The sequence below is a fragment of the Neovison vison genome, chromosome 13, assembly GCF_020171115.1.
Source record: "Neovison vison isolate M4711 chromosome 13, ASM_NN_V1, whole genome shotgun sequence".
In the NCBI taxonomy this organism is placed as follows: Eukaryota; Metazoa; Chordata; class Mammalia; order Carnivora; family Mustelidae; genus Neogale; species Neogale vison.
In genome coordinates, this window is record NC_058103.1 from 110,408,839 (window position 1) to 110,423,385 (window position 14,547).

Below are 14,547 nucleotides of genomic sequence, written 5' to 3' on the forward strand. Positions count from 1 at the left end.
ACCTCAGAGATGCAGCCCCACTGCCTTTTAAAGATCCTAAGTCTAAGACTCAGAGAGGTCACCTGGGTTGCCTCAGGACACACAGCCCAATTGATGGATGTGAATCAGTGATCAAATCTAACGTACAAATCACACTGGTGTTCCTTCTCCTAAAATGTAACGTCTGAATCAGGTCCGGTCTTCTCACCGCTCCCACCCATACTCCTTTCTTGTATGAAATTCTTCATCGCTTTTTCTCGAAGAATCGAGTCATTAAAACTTAAAGTTGGGGCATTCAACAAACAGGTGTCCAGACCACGGACACGGAGCCTGAGCATGGGGATCTCCACATGCCGGCCGAGAACTCTCCAGCTCCCGCGTACAAAGTTTGCTCGGATCCTACGTTTCTCTTTCAGATCCCTGGCTGCGAGGCCAAGATGCCTGCTGTGGCCTCCGACGAAGTTCGGAGATGCCATTTCCTCACAGGAGCGTGGCCCGGGCCGGCCAGCCGCAGAGCCGAACGTCCTCAGGCCCGGAGGGCGGCGGGGGAGGCCGGGCGCGGGGCTGGGCGGGGCGGCCCCTCGGCGCGCGACGGCCAGCCCAGGCTGCGAGAGCCGCGGGCCCGCGAGTCCCGGCGCGGAGCGAGAGGCGCGCGCGGGCCGTGGGGGCTGGGCCGAGGCGGAGCGCGAGACGGCAGCGGCGGCGGGCGCCGCGGGACCAGGCAGCGGCCCCCGCCCCCCGAAGTCCGTCCCCGCGCGGGGCTGGGGAGCTCAGGGCGGGGAAGCCGCGGGGCCGCGCCACGTCCCTCGCCCGCCCCAGAGCGGGTTTTGCAGGCGGCTCCAGGCTGGGGGCTTTTGTGTCTGCGACTCGGGAGCGGCGAGAGCGCAGACCTCCTCCTCAGAGGGCGCTGTGAGTGCGCCGCCAGGGCCCGGCCACCCGCCTCTTGCCTCCCCTGTCAGCGGCTCCCGAGGCGGCGGCGGCGGCGGCGGCGAGGAAGAAGGAGTGGGAGGAGGCGGCGGCGGCGGCGCACTCGTCCTCCGCACATGCCGGCCCCGGGCGGGGGGCCGCCCCCAGGCCGCGCTCCCGGCCGCCGCCGCTGAGCTCGGCCAGCCCCCGCACGCCGCCCGGCCGCCCCGAGGCCTCGTCTTCCTCCCAAACTTTGCAAAGTCGGCCCGCGTCCCCGCCGCCCTCGGCCGCGCCTCGGCTCGGAGGCTCGCCTCGCAGCCGCAGCGGCCCCGCGAGGAGGAGGAGCCGCCGCCGCAGCATCAAAGAGACCGAATTCCCGCGGCCTGGGGGGGAGTCATGCTTTGCGGTCTGTAATGTCAGCAGAACAGGAGAAGGATTCCATTTCGCTGAAGAGAGTTCGAGGTAACCGGGAAGGGCACGGGATTGGGGGATTCGGGGTGAGTGGGGTGCGCGGGGGCCGCGTGCCCGGCCGCTGGGAGGCCACGGGGCTCTGTCCGGGCCTAACTCCGCGCAGTCCGCGCGTCCCGCCTGCGCCCCGGGGCCGAGGCTGCGTTTCGAGGCGCGCGGCCCCGGAGCCCGCTCGCCCCAGACACCCGCGCGGAGCCCTCGCCTCCGACTTTGTGTTAGGCGGCAGTTGAAGCCGCGCTCAGCATCCCTCCGTACCCCGCTCCTCTCCCACCTTAGCTCGTTCGCAAGACAGCACAATAGGCACCTCGAAGGGGGAGAAAGAAACACCCCCGCCCCGGCAGAGACCACGAACGGTGCCCACCCCCCCAAAAAGTAAGTTGGGCTGCTCAAGAGTTGACGCTTTGAGGAAGGTGTACCGGGCCTTCGCGTCTCTCCCAGCCCCCTTCCCACCCCCAAAGGCAACAAATATACAGCGTATTTTCCTTGGGTTGAAGAGGAGACACTATATAAATTCAAAAGGCATTTTCTTTATGGGCTTCTGGATAAGAATCAAATCACCTAAAATCAATTTTATACGTGATTGGTTTGCGTGTTCCTTGCACACTAGTTAGGAAATTTCCTGCTGCCTTACTATCGAAGAAAAATCGGAGGGAACGCCGTACCAGACAAAAGATAATGCGTGTAAGTTCACAGATGCCAAATAGCGGCTGGAAATTTGGGGGATTATCCTCCAGCTTTTATTTTCAACTCTAAATGGGGTTAAGGCTGAAAGTCCCAAAGTTGAAATAACACTGTTCATTAAGCAAATATTTATTGAACATGTACTGTGTGCTGTGCACTGTTCTTGGCACTGGGGTACAACGGTGAACAAAGCAGGGAGAGTCTTCACTGGGTAGCAGTTCACACTCTAAAGAGATAATGAACAAAAGATACAGAATGTCAGATAGTAAGTGCTCTAGAGATAAACAAAGCAGGTAAAGTGGTTAGGAAATGCATAAGAGGTGGAGAGGTATAGGTTATGTATAAGAGGACTGATCTGGAAGATGATGTTTGAGCCAGGACCAAAGGAAGTGATAGACCAGACCCATATGGGTATGCGTGGGAAGAGCAGTCTCAGCGAAAGGAACAGCGAGTGCAAAGGCCCTGGGTCTGGAAATTGCTGAGTGTATTCAAGCAACAGCAAAGAACTTCTGGTAACCGGCAGTGAGTGAGCAAAGGGAGAGTAGTATGAACTGAGGAGAAAAGGTGAGAAGAGGTATATATATTATTTATTTGAGAGAGCATGCATGCGCACGAGGGGAGGAGGGGCAGAAGGAGAGGGAGAAGACGACTTCCCGCTGAGCAGGGGCTCAATTCTGGACTCTGAGATCATGACTTGAGCCCAAGGCAGACACTTAACTGACTAAGCCACCCAGGCACCCCAGGAATTATATTTTTAGCAGGATTTCTCTGGCTGCCCTGTGGAGAATAGACTGTGGGGAACAAGGGGTGAGGCAGGGAAGCTAGTTAGGAAGCTACTGCAATAATCCCTTCATCCAAACAGGATAAAGTGCTTTATAAATCAGTAAGTAGTAAGGTAAATTTCCAGTTGACTTAAGAGATGTAGAGATCAAGAACCACAGTCATTCATCTATGTTTTTGTTCCATGTGACTACAGATTAATCCCAGAGAACCGGATTGTAACACAGTGACAATGTGTTGATGATCCAAAAGACATCACTTGTGTATTTAGGTAAAGATTGATTTTCTTAGCCATTTAAGCAAAAACACAATTTAGAGCAGAATATTGTTTTTAAGAGCACATGCATGCTCTCTCAGAATATTGTTTTTAATACCAGCTTAGGTTTTCTATTGCAGCTTCCTTTTCTGTTTGTGGTTTTGAGTTGCCAAACCCTTTAAGGAATAGACCTTTCTGAAATATAGTTATTCTTCTGATATTTTTGCCCTGTTATTTTGCCGATTATTATAAATTACTTTGGGGTTGAAGGGAAAAAAAGAGAGTTCTCAGGTTTATACCTTTGAACTCAATTATCAGTCTTAAATGTAATTTTAAATAAAATGGATGGATATTTTGCTGTAGATCAAGAGCACAGATCTGTCTTTATTTTGTTCCAGCTACTGCTTTTAAGTTTGGTGCCTTAGCTGTGTGTAGTCGGCTCAGGTGTCAGCTCAAGAATATTCTGCAAGTTAAGTACCAGAATAAAAGGCAAAGAAAGCACTTTTCAAAATGAAAAATCACAATGAGGAGGAGTTTTTATAATAAGTCACTTTGTAGTGACTATAACAATTTTTAAAATATTTTGGATTATTTTATAAAAGGTACCAGAATATCTATATGAGTGATTCTGAAACACAATTCAGCTGAACTTGACTTCTCTGCAACTTTTTGTTGTAATTTATATCCTAAGACATGCAGGATGTGGTCTTTGCAGAATACAAACTGTGAACAGTGCTTCTTAAACTGTTTACCATCTACCAATGTATACAGACAGACTTTTAAATAGTTATGTGCTTGTTTCATGTGTATTATAAAAAATATAAGTCATCAAACCTCTTGTTTAGCTTAAGGCTAAGATACACACACACAATTTCAATTTGAAGAAATTATTAAGCAAACAGTGTCACAGATGGAACTCAGATATGACAAAATTATGACAACATGACTAAGGACTTTACAGTGGTATGTTTTGTAGACCAAAAGTATCATATCCCCTGGGATATTTATTAAAAATATAGGTTTCTGGGCCCACAGAATCAGAATTTCTGGGTGATTTCTCTACGTCTTTAACAAGATCCCTTGTGTTCCTTATGCCTACTAAGGTTTGAGACCCAATGATGGTAGACCTAGATTGAAAAGGTGAGTAGACAAGAGGAAGCTGATTTGGGGGTCTTCTAAACCTGTCCTGATATTTTAATATTAGATTCAGAATTGCTATTTGGTGGCAATGTATCTTACTCTTATTTTCTACCAGTTGTTACCATCCTCAGCCCCTCAGCCCTTGATTATAAGAAAGATCCATGAAGATAGGTACAATATCTTGGTTATCTTACTATTTCTCCCCTCATTCTTTTGCCTGCAATATATGCCAAATGAATGAATGAGTGAATACATGAAGTAACTCATTCATATATTTATGCTGATTTTTGATTGTCTGTTCTCTTAAAATGTTACCTGTCATCCTTATTTTAACCAATATTCCCATTATGCAGTATTCTCAGAATTCTTAGGTGTTGATCTGATCACAATATCAATTCATTTATTCAGCAAATATTTATTGAGCAGTCATAGCACTAGACAGTGGAAATATTGATTAGGAAGACATAACACTGTTTTCAAGAAGTCTTTAGGATACAGACAAATAAGTAGTTAGAAACAGCATGAGAAGTGCTGTGATCATCTATAGGAAATAATGGAACCTATAACCTATCTTTAAGGGAATCAAGGAATGCCTTCTGGAGAAGTGTTCTAAGTGTTCTAAGAAGCAGTGAGTGTTCGTTTGTGGAAATGATGTAGAAAAAGCAGCAAAGACAGTGGGGATGAGAAAAAGGTTAGTAAGTCAACAGTGGTTTTAAAAAGTCATTTCTGGGAAAAAGCACATTTTCAATTAGTAAAAATTGAGTGATAAAAATGTGATATAAAGAAGCATGGTGGTAGACAGAAAGACATAGCTAGTAGGTTGGAAGGATACAATTAAGAGAAAGTGTCTCTTTTTTTTTTCCTTTGAAGATAGACAAACATACTGGTAGACTTACAAAAGAACCTGAGAGGGGAGAAACTGAAAAACATCAGAAGAGAGGATAATTCATTAATAAAACATTCAATACATGTTTTTGAATACGTACCATGTGCTAAGCATTCAGTGTGGGAAGCTAGAGGTGAGACAGAAAAGGCTTCTTTCCCATAAGTCACATCTCTGCAGGTGAGAGAAGGGAAATAGAATGAAATGAAGAGGTAGTCATGGAGAAAAAAAGAGCGAAGAAAGAAATTTAGAGGTGAAGAAGGAAGTTGAGCATTCATTCCAAATGAAGTGTTTTTAAACAGAGTTAGGCATGACATTGGAGATGTTGGGATTTGGTTTAGAATGGGATAATAGCATAGAGATATCATAAAAGTAGTAAAAATATACTTGTAGACCATGTTGAATGAGTGTATGGAGGATTTGAATTCAGACTGGAGATGAAACTTAATTTATGTAGTCATAAAGTGGAGGGGAGGAGCCAATCGAAGTCCAAAGGAAAGATTTTAGGGGGTTTTGCTGTTTTATTTTTAATTGGTACATATGAAGGCTAAACATTATCAGGAAAGTAGTTTGATTTTCAACACCTTGCATGAATATCCCCCTGAGGTGTTTCAGTGTGCACAATGGATATACATGGTTTGGAACTGAGGAAAGTGGGCTGAGCCAGAAATAGAGATCTGGAAGTTATCAGTAAACAAGTAAACTAATTGATGCCTTGGGAGTAGATAACTCACTTGGGAGAGTGAAAAGTGAGAAAAGAAAAGCAGTGACAAAAGCAACTTTGAAACTAGTATTTAGAAGACAAAGGGTGAAAAGAGGACTCTGAAAAGCAGAATGTGAAAGAATAGCCCGAGAGGTTAGAAGGAAAAACCAAAAGAGGAGAGTGTCACAGAAATGTAAAGGGAAGAAAAGATTTATGAGGGGAAGATAAATGAATTTTGTTTTTAGTCTGTTGATTGAAATATATTTATCTGTGAGATGTCCAGTGTGCTCTTCCTCCCACACTCCCTGTCTTGGTGAACATCATTTATCCAGGGACCCAAACCCATCTTCCACTCCCAGCCAACACTTTCCCAAAGTCCTAGAATACCTATCTCCTTTCCACATTTTGAACCCACCATCTCCTTGACTTTTCTATAACCACTTCTTTAGTTTAGACTTCATCTTTTTTATTATTATCATAGGCCTCTCACTGGTTTCCTGGCCTCCTGTTTTGTCACTCTTAATCCATTTTCCACATTGCTACTGCTGATGATTAATAACTACTATCTATTGAGTACTTACCAAGCAGCTTGTTAATTGTTTTAAATGGATGTCTTATTTAAACCTCTCAAGAACCCTTTGACTTAGATGTTACTGTCATTCTAGGTTTACAGTTGACTGACTAAAGCCCAGAGAGGTCAAGTACTGTGTGGTTAAATAACACTCAAGTTTACCTAGCTACTAAGTGACAAAGCTAGAGCTAAACTCTATGCCTGAAAGTCTTAGTTAACTGTGTTTCATTGCCAGTGTGCTCTAAAACACAATTCAGTCATGTTACTCTTTTTTTTTTTTTTTTTTTTTTTTTTGGTAAAACTCTTTAGTTGTTCCCCATTATCTTTGGATAAAAATCCAACCTTCTCATATTGGCTCTTTTTTTACTTGGTCCAGGCCTACCCCTTAGTTCTCTAATCTTCAGATTCCATGAAACGGTTCCCTGTCCAGGTGTGAGATAATCACATTCCCTCTTTAGAGGTTCTCATGGTTTCTCTTGCCTTTAAACCTTTCTCGCACATTCTGTTCTGTCTGCTAGGCTTGCCCTCTTTTTTCCTCACCTTTGGTAGAATACCCATCCTCACGGCTTCAGCTTTGTTGAAACCTCCTGGGATGTCTTTTCTGATATTCCTCCCTCAGTCACAATTAGATGGGACCACCTTATATTCCCTCCATATCCTGTGCTTTGTCTATCATAATATTTATCGCATAAAATTTAAGAATTCCAAAAAAAGGAAGAAAGAAATTGTTTTCTGTAGATTATGGGATCCTTATAAGGAAGAATTACTATTTTTTGAAGTTACCTGTTTACTTTTAAAATCAGAAATAGAACATATGTTCTAAAATACACATTCCAAAATATAACAAGTAATGTGACCAACATTCACTTTTAGGTGTATTTAATCAATTAATAAGTAAAAGACAGCATATGTTTTCTTGTTTTGATTAGGAGTGGATATGAACGGAAAAAAAATAAAGTACTCTCCCTTTATGGAAAAGACAATGAACCAAAAAAAATTATAAAAGCAGAAACCCCTCATATTTCACAATTTTGCCGAAACAGAAAGGTATAAGCTGTTTATTATGTGGTTTTTATGAATATTTGCAGGTTTTTTCTCCTTTATTTTTGAAGTTTTTTGTTTGAAAATTTGGTTGACTTTGTTCATAAAATAAGTTTATTGTTAGAGTCATTATTGTATAGAGTCAGCTTCACACATGAGTGCTATCCACCCACCCTCCTATAAGTTTACATCCGTTAGCAACTTTAAACCTCATGCACCTCAGTAATAGAAAGATCATTAGTCTGGGGAGAACAGCTGGTACAGGAACCACAAATATTTGGAACCTTAAATCACAGATGTTGAGGGTTTTCAGAATTTAATATTTATTACATGCCCAGATTGATCTAGGTTCTGAGCATCACATGGCAGACATTTTCTGCCTTACATTCTTAAAGAGTATAATGGCATTTTCATTTCAATCATATAAGGTCATTTCTTTTAATTTTTTTTGTGTTCCAAGATTCATTGTTTATGTACCACACCCAGTGCTCCGTGCAATACGTACCCTCCTTAATACCCATCACCAGACTCACCCATCCTCCCACGCCCTCCCTTCCAAGGCCATTTCTTATAATACTGTATTGACATATAAATTCATAATATTTTCTTTCAATGGTAGAGACCAGTGTTACAGAAGTTTCAGGTGAAGGCAAAGCTGTTAGTTAAGATGTTCACATCCATAGTAAATGATGGAATAAACTGACATTATATCCCGGACTTCTGTGCTATTATGAAAAATTGATATTTTTCCACTGAATGTGTTGACAATGCTTGCTTGATACGAGATCTTTTGATAGGGCATTAAATACTATAGAAACTGAAATGAAGTGAGATTATGATATAGTTTAGTTGAAAGGAGAGCAAAATGAAAACTAATATCTGATGGTCCACTGTGTGCCAGGCAGTACAGTTAAGCACTGCCTAGTCAGTTCAGGCTGCTGTAACAGAATACCATGGACTGGGTGGCTTATAAACAATAGCAATTTATTGGGCACAATTCTGGATGCTAGAAGAGCCAAAGGAGCTCTCCCAGGTCTGTTTTATAAGGACACTAATTCCATTCATTAAGGCAGGGACTAGTCACCTCCCACAGTCCCTCCTCCAAGAACCATCAAACTGAGGATGTCAACATGTAAATTTTTTGGGAGGGACAGAGACTTGTTTTCTGTCATTTAATCAGCATAGTAATTAGAATGCATACTTATTTGAACTACTTTTGAAATAAAGCTGTTTTTGAAGGGAAAAAATGTAAAATATTTAAAAAATTATGGAATATAGTTGACACAGTGTTACATTAGTTTCAGGTGTACAACATGGTAATTTGACAACTCTATACATTACACTATTTTCACTACAAGTGTAGCTACCTTCTGTCACCATATATTGCTATTACAATCCTCTTGTTGACTGTATTCCCTATGTTGACCTTTTTTTTTTTTCCAATTTATTTATTTTCAGAAAAACAGTATTCATTATTTTTTCACCACACCCAGTGCTCCATGCAAGCCGTGCCCTCTATAATACCCACCACCTGGTACCCCAACCTCCCCCCCCCCGCCACTTCAAACCCCTCAGACTGTTTTTCAGAGTCCATAGTCTCTCATGGTTCACCTCCCCTTCCAATTTACCCAAATTCCCTACTCCTCTCTAACGCCCCTTGTCCTCCATGCTATTTGTTATGCTCCACAAATAAGTGAAACCATATGATAATTGACTCTCTCTGCTTGACTTATTTCACTCAGCATAATCTCTTCCAGTCCCGTCCATGTTGCTACAAAAGTTGGGTATTCATCCTTTCTGATGGAGGCATAATACTCCATAGTGTATATGGACCACATCTTCCTTATCCATTCATCCGTTGAAGGGCATCTTGGTTCTTTCCATAGTTTGGCGACCGTGGCCATTGCTGCTATAAACATTGGGGTACAGATGGCCCTTCTTTTCACGACATCTATATCTTTGGGGTAAATACCCAGGAGTGCAATTGCAGGGTCGTAGGGAAGCTCTATTTTTAATTTCTTGAGGAATCTCCACACTGTTCTCCAAAGAGGCTGCACCAACTTGCATTCCCACCAACAGTGTAAGAGGGTTCCCCTTTCTCCACATCCTCTCCAACACATGTTGTTTCCTGTTTTGTTAATTTTGGCCATTCTAACTGGTGTAAGGTGATATCTCAATGTGGTTTTAATTTGAATCTCCCTGAGGGCTAATGATGATGAGCATTTTTTCATGTGTCTGATAGCCATTTGTATGTCTTGATTGGAGAAGTGTCTGTTCATATCTTCTGCCCATTTTTTGATGTGTTTGTCTGTTTCATGTGGGTTATTCATTCCATCACTGGAAGCTTGAATCTCCCACTCCCCTTCACCCACTTTTCCCTTCCTCCCGCCCCCTCCCCTCTGCCAACCACCAGTTTTTTCTCTGGTTTTTATGGGTCTGTTTTTGTTTTTCTTGCTTGTTTTGTTTTTTAGATTCCACATAAAAGTGAAATCGTATGGTATTTGCTTTTCTCTGTCTGGCTTACTTCACTTAGCATAATGCCCTCTAGGTCCACACATGCTGTCTTAAATGGCAAGATCTCATTCTTTTTTATGGCTGAGTGATATTCCGGTGTGGGGAGTGTGTGTGTGTGTGTGTGTGTGTGTGTGTGTATGTGTGTCCATATCCCATCTTCTTTATGCATTCATCCAGCACTGGACACTTAGGTTGCTTCTGTATTTTGGCTATTGTAAGTAATGCTTCAGTAAACATAAGGGTGCATATGTTTTTTCAAATTAGTGTTTTTCTTTTCTTTGACTAAACACTCAGTAGTGAAATTAATGGATCATATTGTGTTTCTATTTTTAAATTTTTAGGAAACTTCCATAGTGTTTTCCATAGTGGCTGCAACAATTTGCATTACCACCAGCAGGACCCAAATGTTCCTCTTTCTCTGAATCCTTGTCAACACTTATTTCTTGTCTCTTTGATACTAACCATCCTGACAGGTGTAAGGTGATATCTCATTGTGGTTTTGATTTGTGTTTCCCTGATGATTAGTGATGTAGAGCATCTTTTTGTATGTCTGTTGGCCATATATATGTCTCCTTTGACAAAACGTTCATGTATTCTATCCATTTTTAAATCATCGGGGTTTTTTTGTTACTGAGTTTTGTTACTGAGTTGTGTAAGTCCTTTACTTATGATACTAAGCCCTTATGAGATATGTCATCTGTGAGTATCTCCCATTCAGTAGGTTATCTTTTCCTTTTGTTGATGGTTTCTTACACTGTGTGAAAGGTTTTTTATTTTGGTGTAGTTTCAATAGTTTATTTTTGCTTTTGTTTCCCTTGCTTTAGGAGGCATATCTAGAGAAATGTTGATATCAAAGAATTGCTGTCTGTTTTCTTCTAGGAGTTTTGTGGATTCAGGTCTCACATTTAGGCTTTAATCCATTTAAAATTTGTTTTGTTTATGGTGTGAGAAAGTGACCCCATTTCATTATTTTTCATGTAGTTGTCCTCAGTTTTCCCAGCACCATTTATTGCAAGACTATTTCCATATTTTAAAAAGATTTATTTATTTATTTGAGAGAAAGAGAGTGTGAACGGGAGAGGGGCGGTGGGGTGGGGGGAATCTCAAGCAAACTCTCTGCTGAGTGTAGAGCCCTACACAGGGCTTGATCCCACAATGCTGAAATCATGACCTGAGCTAAAATCAAGAGGCTGACACTCAACCAACTGAGCCACCCATGCAGCCATTGAAGACACTATTTTTTTACCATTACGTATTCTTGCCTTCCTTGCATGCAGTAGTTGGCCATATTGGCATGGGTTTATTTCTAAGCTCTATTCTGTTCTGTTGATCTTTGTTCTGTTTTAGTGCCAGTGCCATATTGTTTTTTTGTTTGTTTGTTTGTGTAAAGATTTTATTTATTTATCAGAGAGAGAGAGAGGGGGGAGAGAGCGAGCACAGGCAGACAGAATGGCAGGCGGAGGCAGAGGGGGAAGCAGGCTCCCTGCCAAGCAAGGAGCCCAATGTGGGACTCGATCCCAGGATGCTGGGATCATGACCTGAGCCAAAGGCAGCTGCTTAACCAACTGAGCCACCCAGGCGTCCCCCATATTTTTTTGATTACCACAGCTATTTTAGTATAGCTTGAAATCTGGGATTATGATACTTCCAGCTTTGTTCTCCTTATTCTTGGTTACTTTGGCTGTTTAGGCTCTTTTGTGGTTCCATACAGTTTTGGGGATTATTTGTTGTAATTCTCCAAAAAATGCTATTGGTATTTTGATAGGGATTGCATTGAATCTGTTGTTGCCTTGGGTAGTATGGACATTGTAACAATATTAAATCTTCCATCCATGAGCGTGAGTATCTTTCCATTTGTTTGGAAATGGTTCATTATTAGTGTATAGGAACACAGCTGATTTCTGAGTATTAATTTTGTATCCTGCAACTATACTGAGTTCATTTGTTACTTCTAATAGATTTTTGGTGGAGTCTCTAAGGTTTTCCATGTATAGTATTACATATTATCTGCAAATAGTGATGGTTTAACTTCTTCTCTACCAATGTGGATGCCTTTTATTTGTTTTTCTTGTCTGACTGCTATGGCTAGAATGTCCAGTACTACATTGAATAAAAGCAGTGAGAGTAGACAACCTTGTCTTTTTTCTGATCTTAGAGGGAAAGCTCTCAGTTTTTCATCGTTGAGTATGATGTTAGCTTTGGGTTTGTTATATATGGCCTTTATTATGTTGAGGTATGTTCCCTCTAAACCCACTTTGTTGAAGGTTTATATCAGGAAAGATGTTGAATTCTGTCAAATCCTTTTTCTGTGTCTACTGAGATGATCATATGGTTTCTACCCTTCATTTTGTTAGTGTGGTGTATCATGTTGATTGCTTTGCAGATGTTGAACCATTCTTGGTGGTAAGTGATCCTTTCAATGTATTATTGAATGTGATTTGCTAATATTCTGCATCTGTATTCGTTGGTGATACCAACTGGTTTGTAATTGTGTTTTGTTTTGTTTTGTTTGTGCCATGTTTGGTTTTGGTATCAGGATCATGTAGGCCTTGTAGAATGTGTTTGGAAATTTTCCTTCTGTTTTTTTTTGGAATAGTTTGAGGAGAATAGGTGTTAACTCTTCTTTGGTAGAACTCACCTGTGAATCCAACTGATCCTGAACTTTTGTTTTTGGAAGCTTTTTTGATTACCAGTTAATTTTCATTGCTAATAATTGGTCTGTGTTCAGATTTTTTATTTCTTTTTGGTTCAGTTTTGGAATGTTGGTTGTTTTTAGAACTTAACCATTCTAGGTTGTCAAGCTTGTTGCATATAATTTTTTGAAGCAGTCTCTTATAATTCCTTGCATTTCTGTGGTGTTAGACACTTAATCAACTGAGCCATGTAGACACCCCCATAATTTTCTTACTTTTAATTATGGCCTTTTCTTTTCCATTTAGAGAAGTCCCTTTAACAATTCTCACAAGGCTAGCTTAGTGGTGATGAACTCCTTTAACATTTATGTGTCTGGGAAACTTTATCTCTCCTGAATTCTGAATTTCTGAATGATAATCTTGCTGGCTAGAGTATTCCTGGTTGTAGGTTTTTCCTTTCATCACTTTGAATAGATAATGCTTCTCTCTTTTGGCCTGCAAAATTTCTGTTAAAAAATCAGCTGATTTATGGGATTTCTCTGGTATGTAACCATTTTCTTTTCTCTTGCTGCTTTTAAAATTGTCTTTAATCTCTGATATTTTAATTATTATATGTCATTGTGTGGACTTCTTGGAATTCATCTTGTTTGGGATTCTAGAATTACTGAAGCTGGATGTCTGTTTCCTTCCCTGTGGCTGGGGAACTTTTCAGCTATTATTTCTTCAAATAAGTTTTCTGCCCCCTTTTCTCTCTCTTCTCCTTTGGGGACCTTATAATACAAATGTTTGTTCACTTGATATTGTCCAAGAGCTCCTTTCACCTATCCTCATTTTTAAAAGAAATCATTTTTCTTGGGGTACCTGGGTGGCTTAGTTGTTAAGTGTCTGCCTTGGGCTTCGGTCATGATCCCAGAGTCCTGGGATCGAGCCCCACATCGGGCTCGCTGCTCAGCGGGAAGCCTGCTTCTCCCTCTCCCACTCCCCCTGCTTTGTTTCCTCTCTCACTGTGTCTCTCTTTGTCAAATAAATAAATAAAATCTTTAAAAAAAGTTATTTTTTCTTATTGCTATTCATGTTGGGTTCTTTCCATGACCCTATCTTCTAGATTACTGAACCATTCTTCTACATCCTCTAATCTACTGTTGATTCCCTCAAGTTTTTATAAAATGTGAAGTTAAAAAATGAAAATTTAAAGGACATAGAAGGCATACCACTATCTAGTGTACAGAACAATGCCCTCACTTCCTTTTTAAGGACTTGAGGCTGAAATAGATTCTTTAATAGAAGAAATAAAAAGGTGGAATATATATATATATATATATATATAATATATATAATGTAATTAGAACAAAAAATATATAAAAGCCCTAAAACAAACAAACCATAGTTTATAAAAATAAAAATTATAAATAGAAAAAAATAACTATACTTCCAATAGATTTCATATAAAAGAATAACTTGTAGATTCTTTAGATGGGAAAAAATTGCCTTGTCTAATAGATGACATCTCCAATAAGACTATGAAGAGGCATATACTTCAACTTCCAGCTCCAAGTAAAGTTTAAAGGGTAAAGGAGAGATAAGATAATTATTTCATTTAATTGAGATTGAGTTGCATAATGTAGGGTGATAATATCTACAGAGATAAAGTTTCTTTGCTTTCTTAAGACAAGAGAGGCTTCTTTTTTCCGTTTTTGTCTTCACCCTTTCGCATGTCTTTTCCTCTTGTGAATTCAGAGGTCACTGGGCAGGTAGGAGTGAAGAGATGAGATAAAGAGATTCAAGTATTAACAGATTAAAAGTGTAACAGTGGCCAGTGTTAACAATGAGCTTTGACAGTTTCCTTTTTCTTGGTTCTCTGCCCCACAGCTCTCAGCTCCTGACTGAGTAGTGATTTACTTGCAGAGTTAGCTGCTGCTGGATTATAGAGCAGCTGGAGAGAAGCTTTGGTACCAAAAGTTCTTAGGGTAATGTAATTGACTAGCTCCACAG

General features: G+C 41.0%; 1 protein-coding gene across 1 annotated transcript in view; it reads left to right on the forward strand.

The window, feature by feature from the left end:
* The first annotated feature begins 1,237 nt into the window (after positions 1-1,237).
* The window catches only part of PYGO1 (pygopus family PHD finger 1), a 29,522-nt gene continuing 16,212 nt past the window's right edge, over positions 1,238-14,547 (forward strand). Inside the window, exon 1 of the mRNA XM_044230179.1 lies at positions 1,238-1,347. Coding sequence (XP_044086114.1) covers positions 1,299-1,347 — 49 coding nt within the window. The 5' untranslated portion in view covers positions 1,238-1,298. The remainder of the gene's footprint in view (positions 1,348-14,547) is intronic.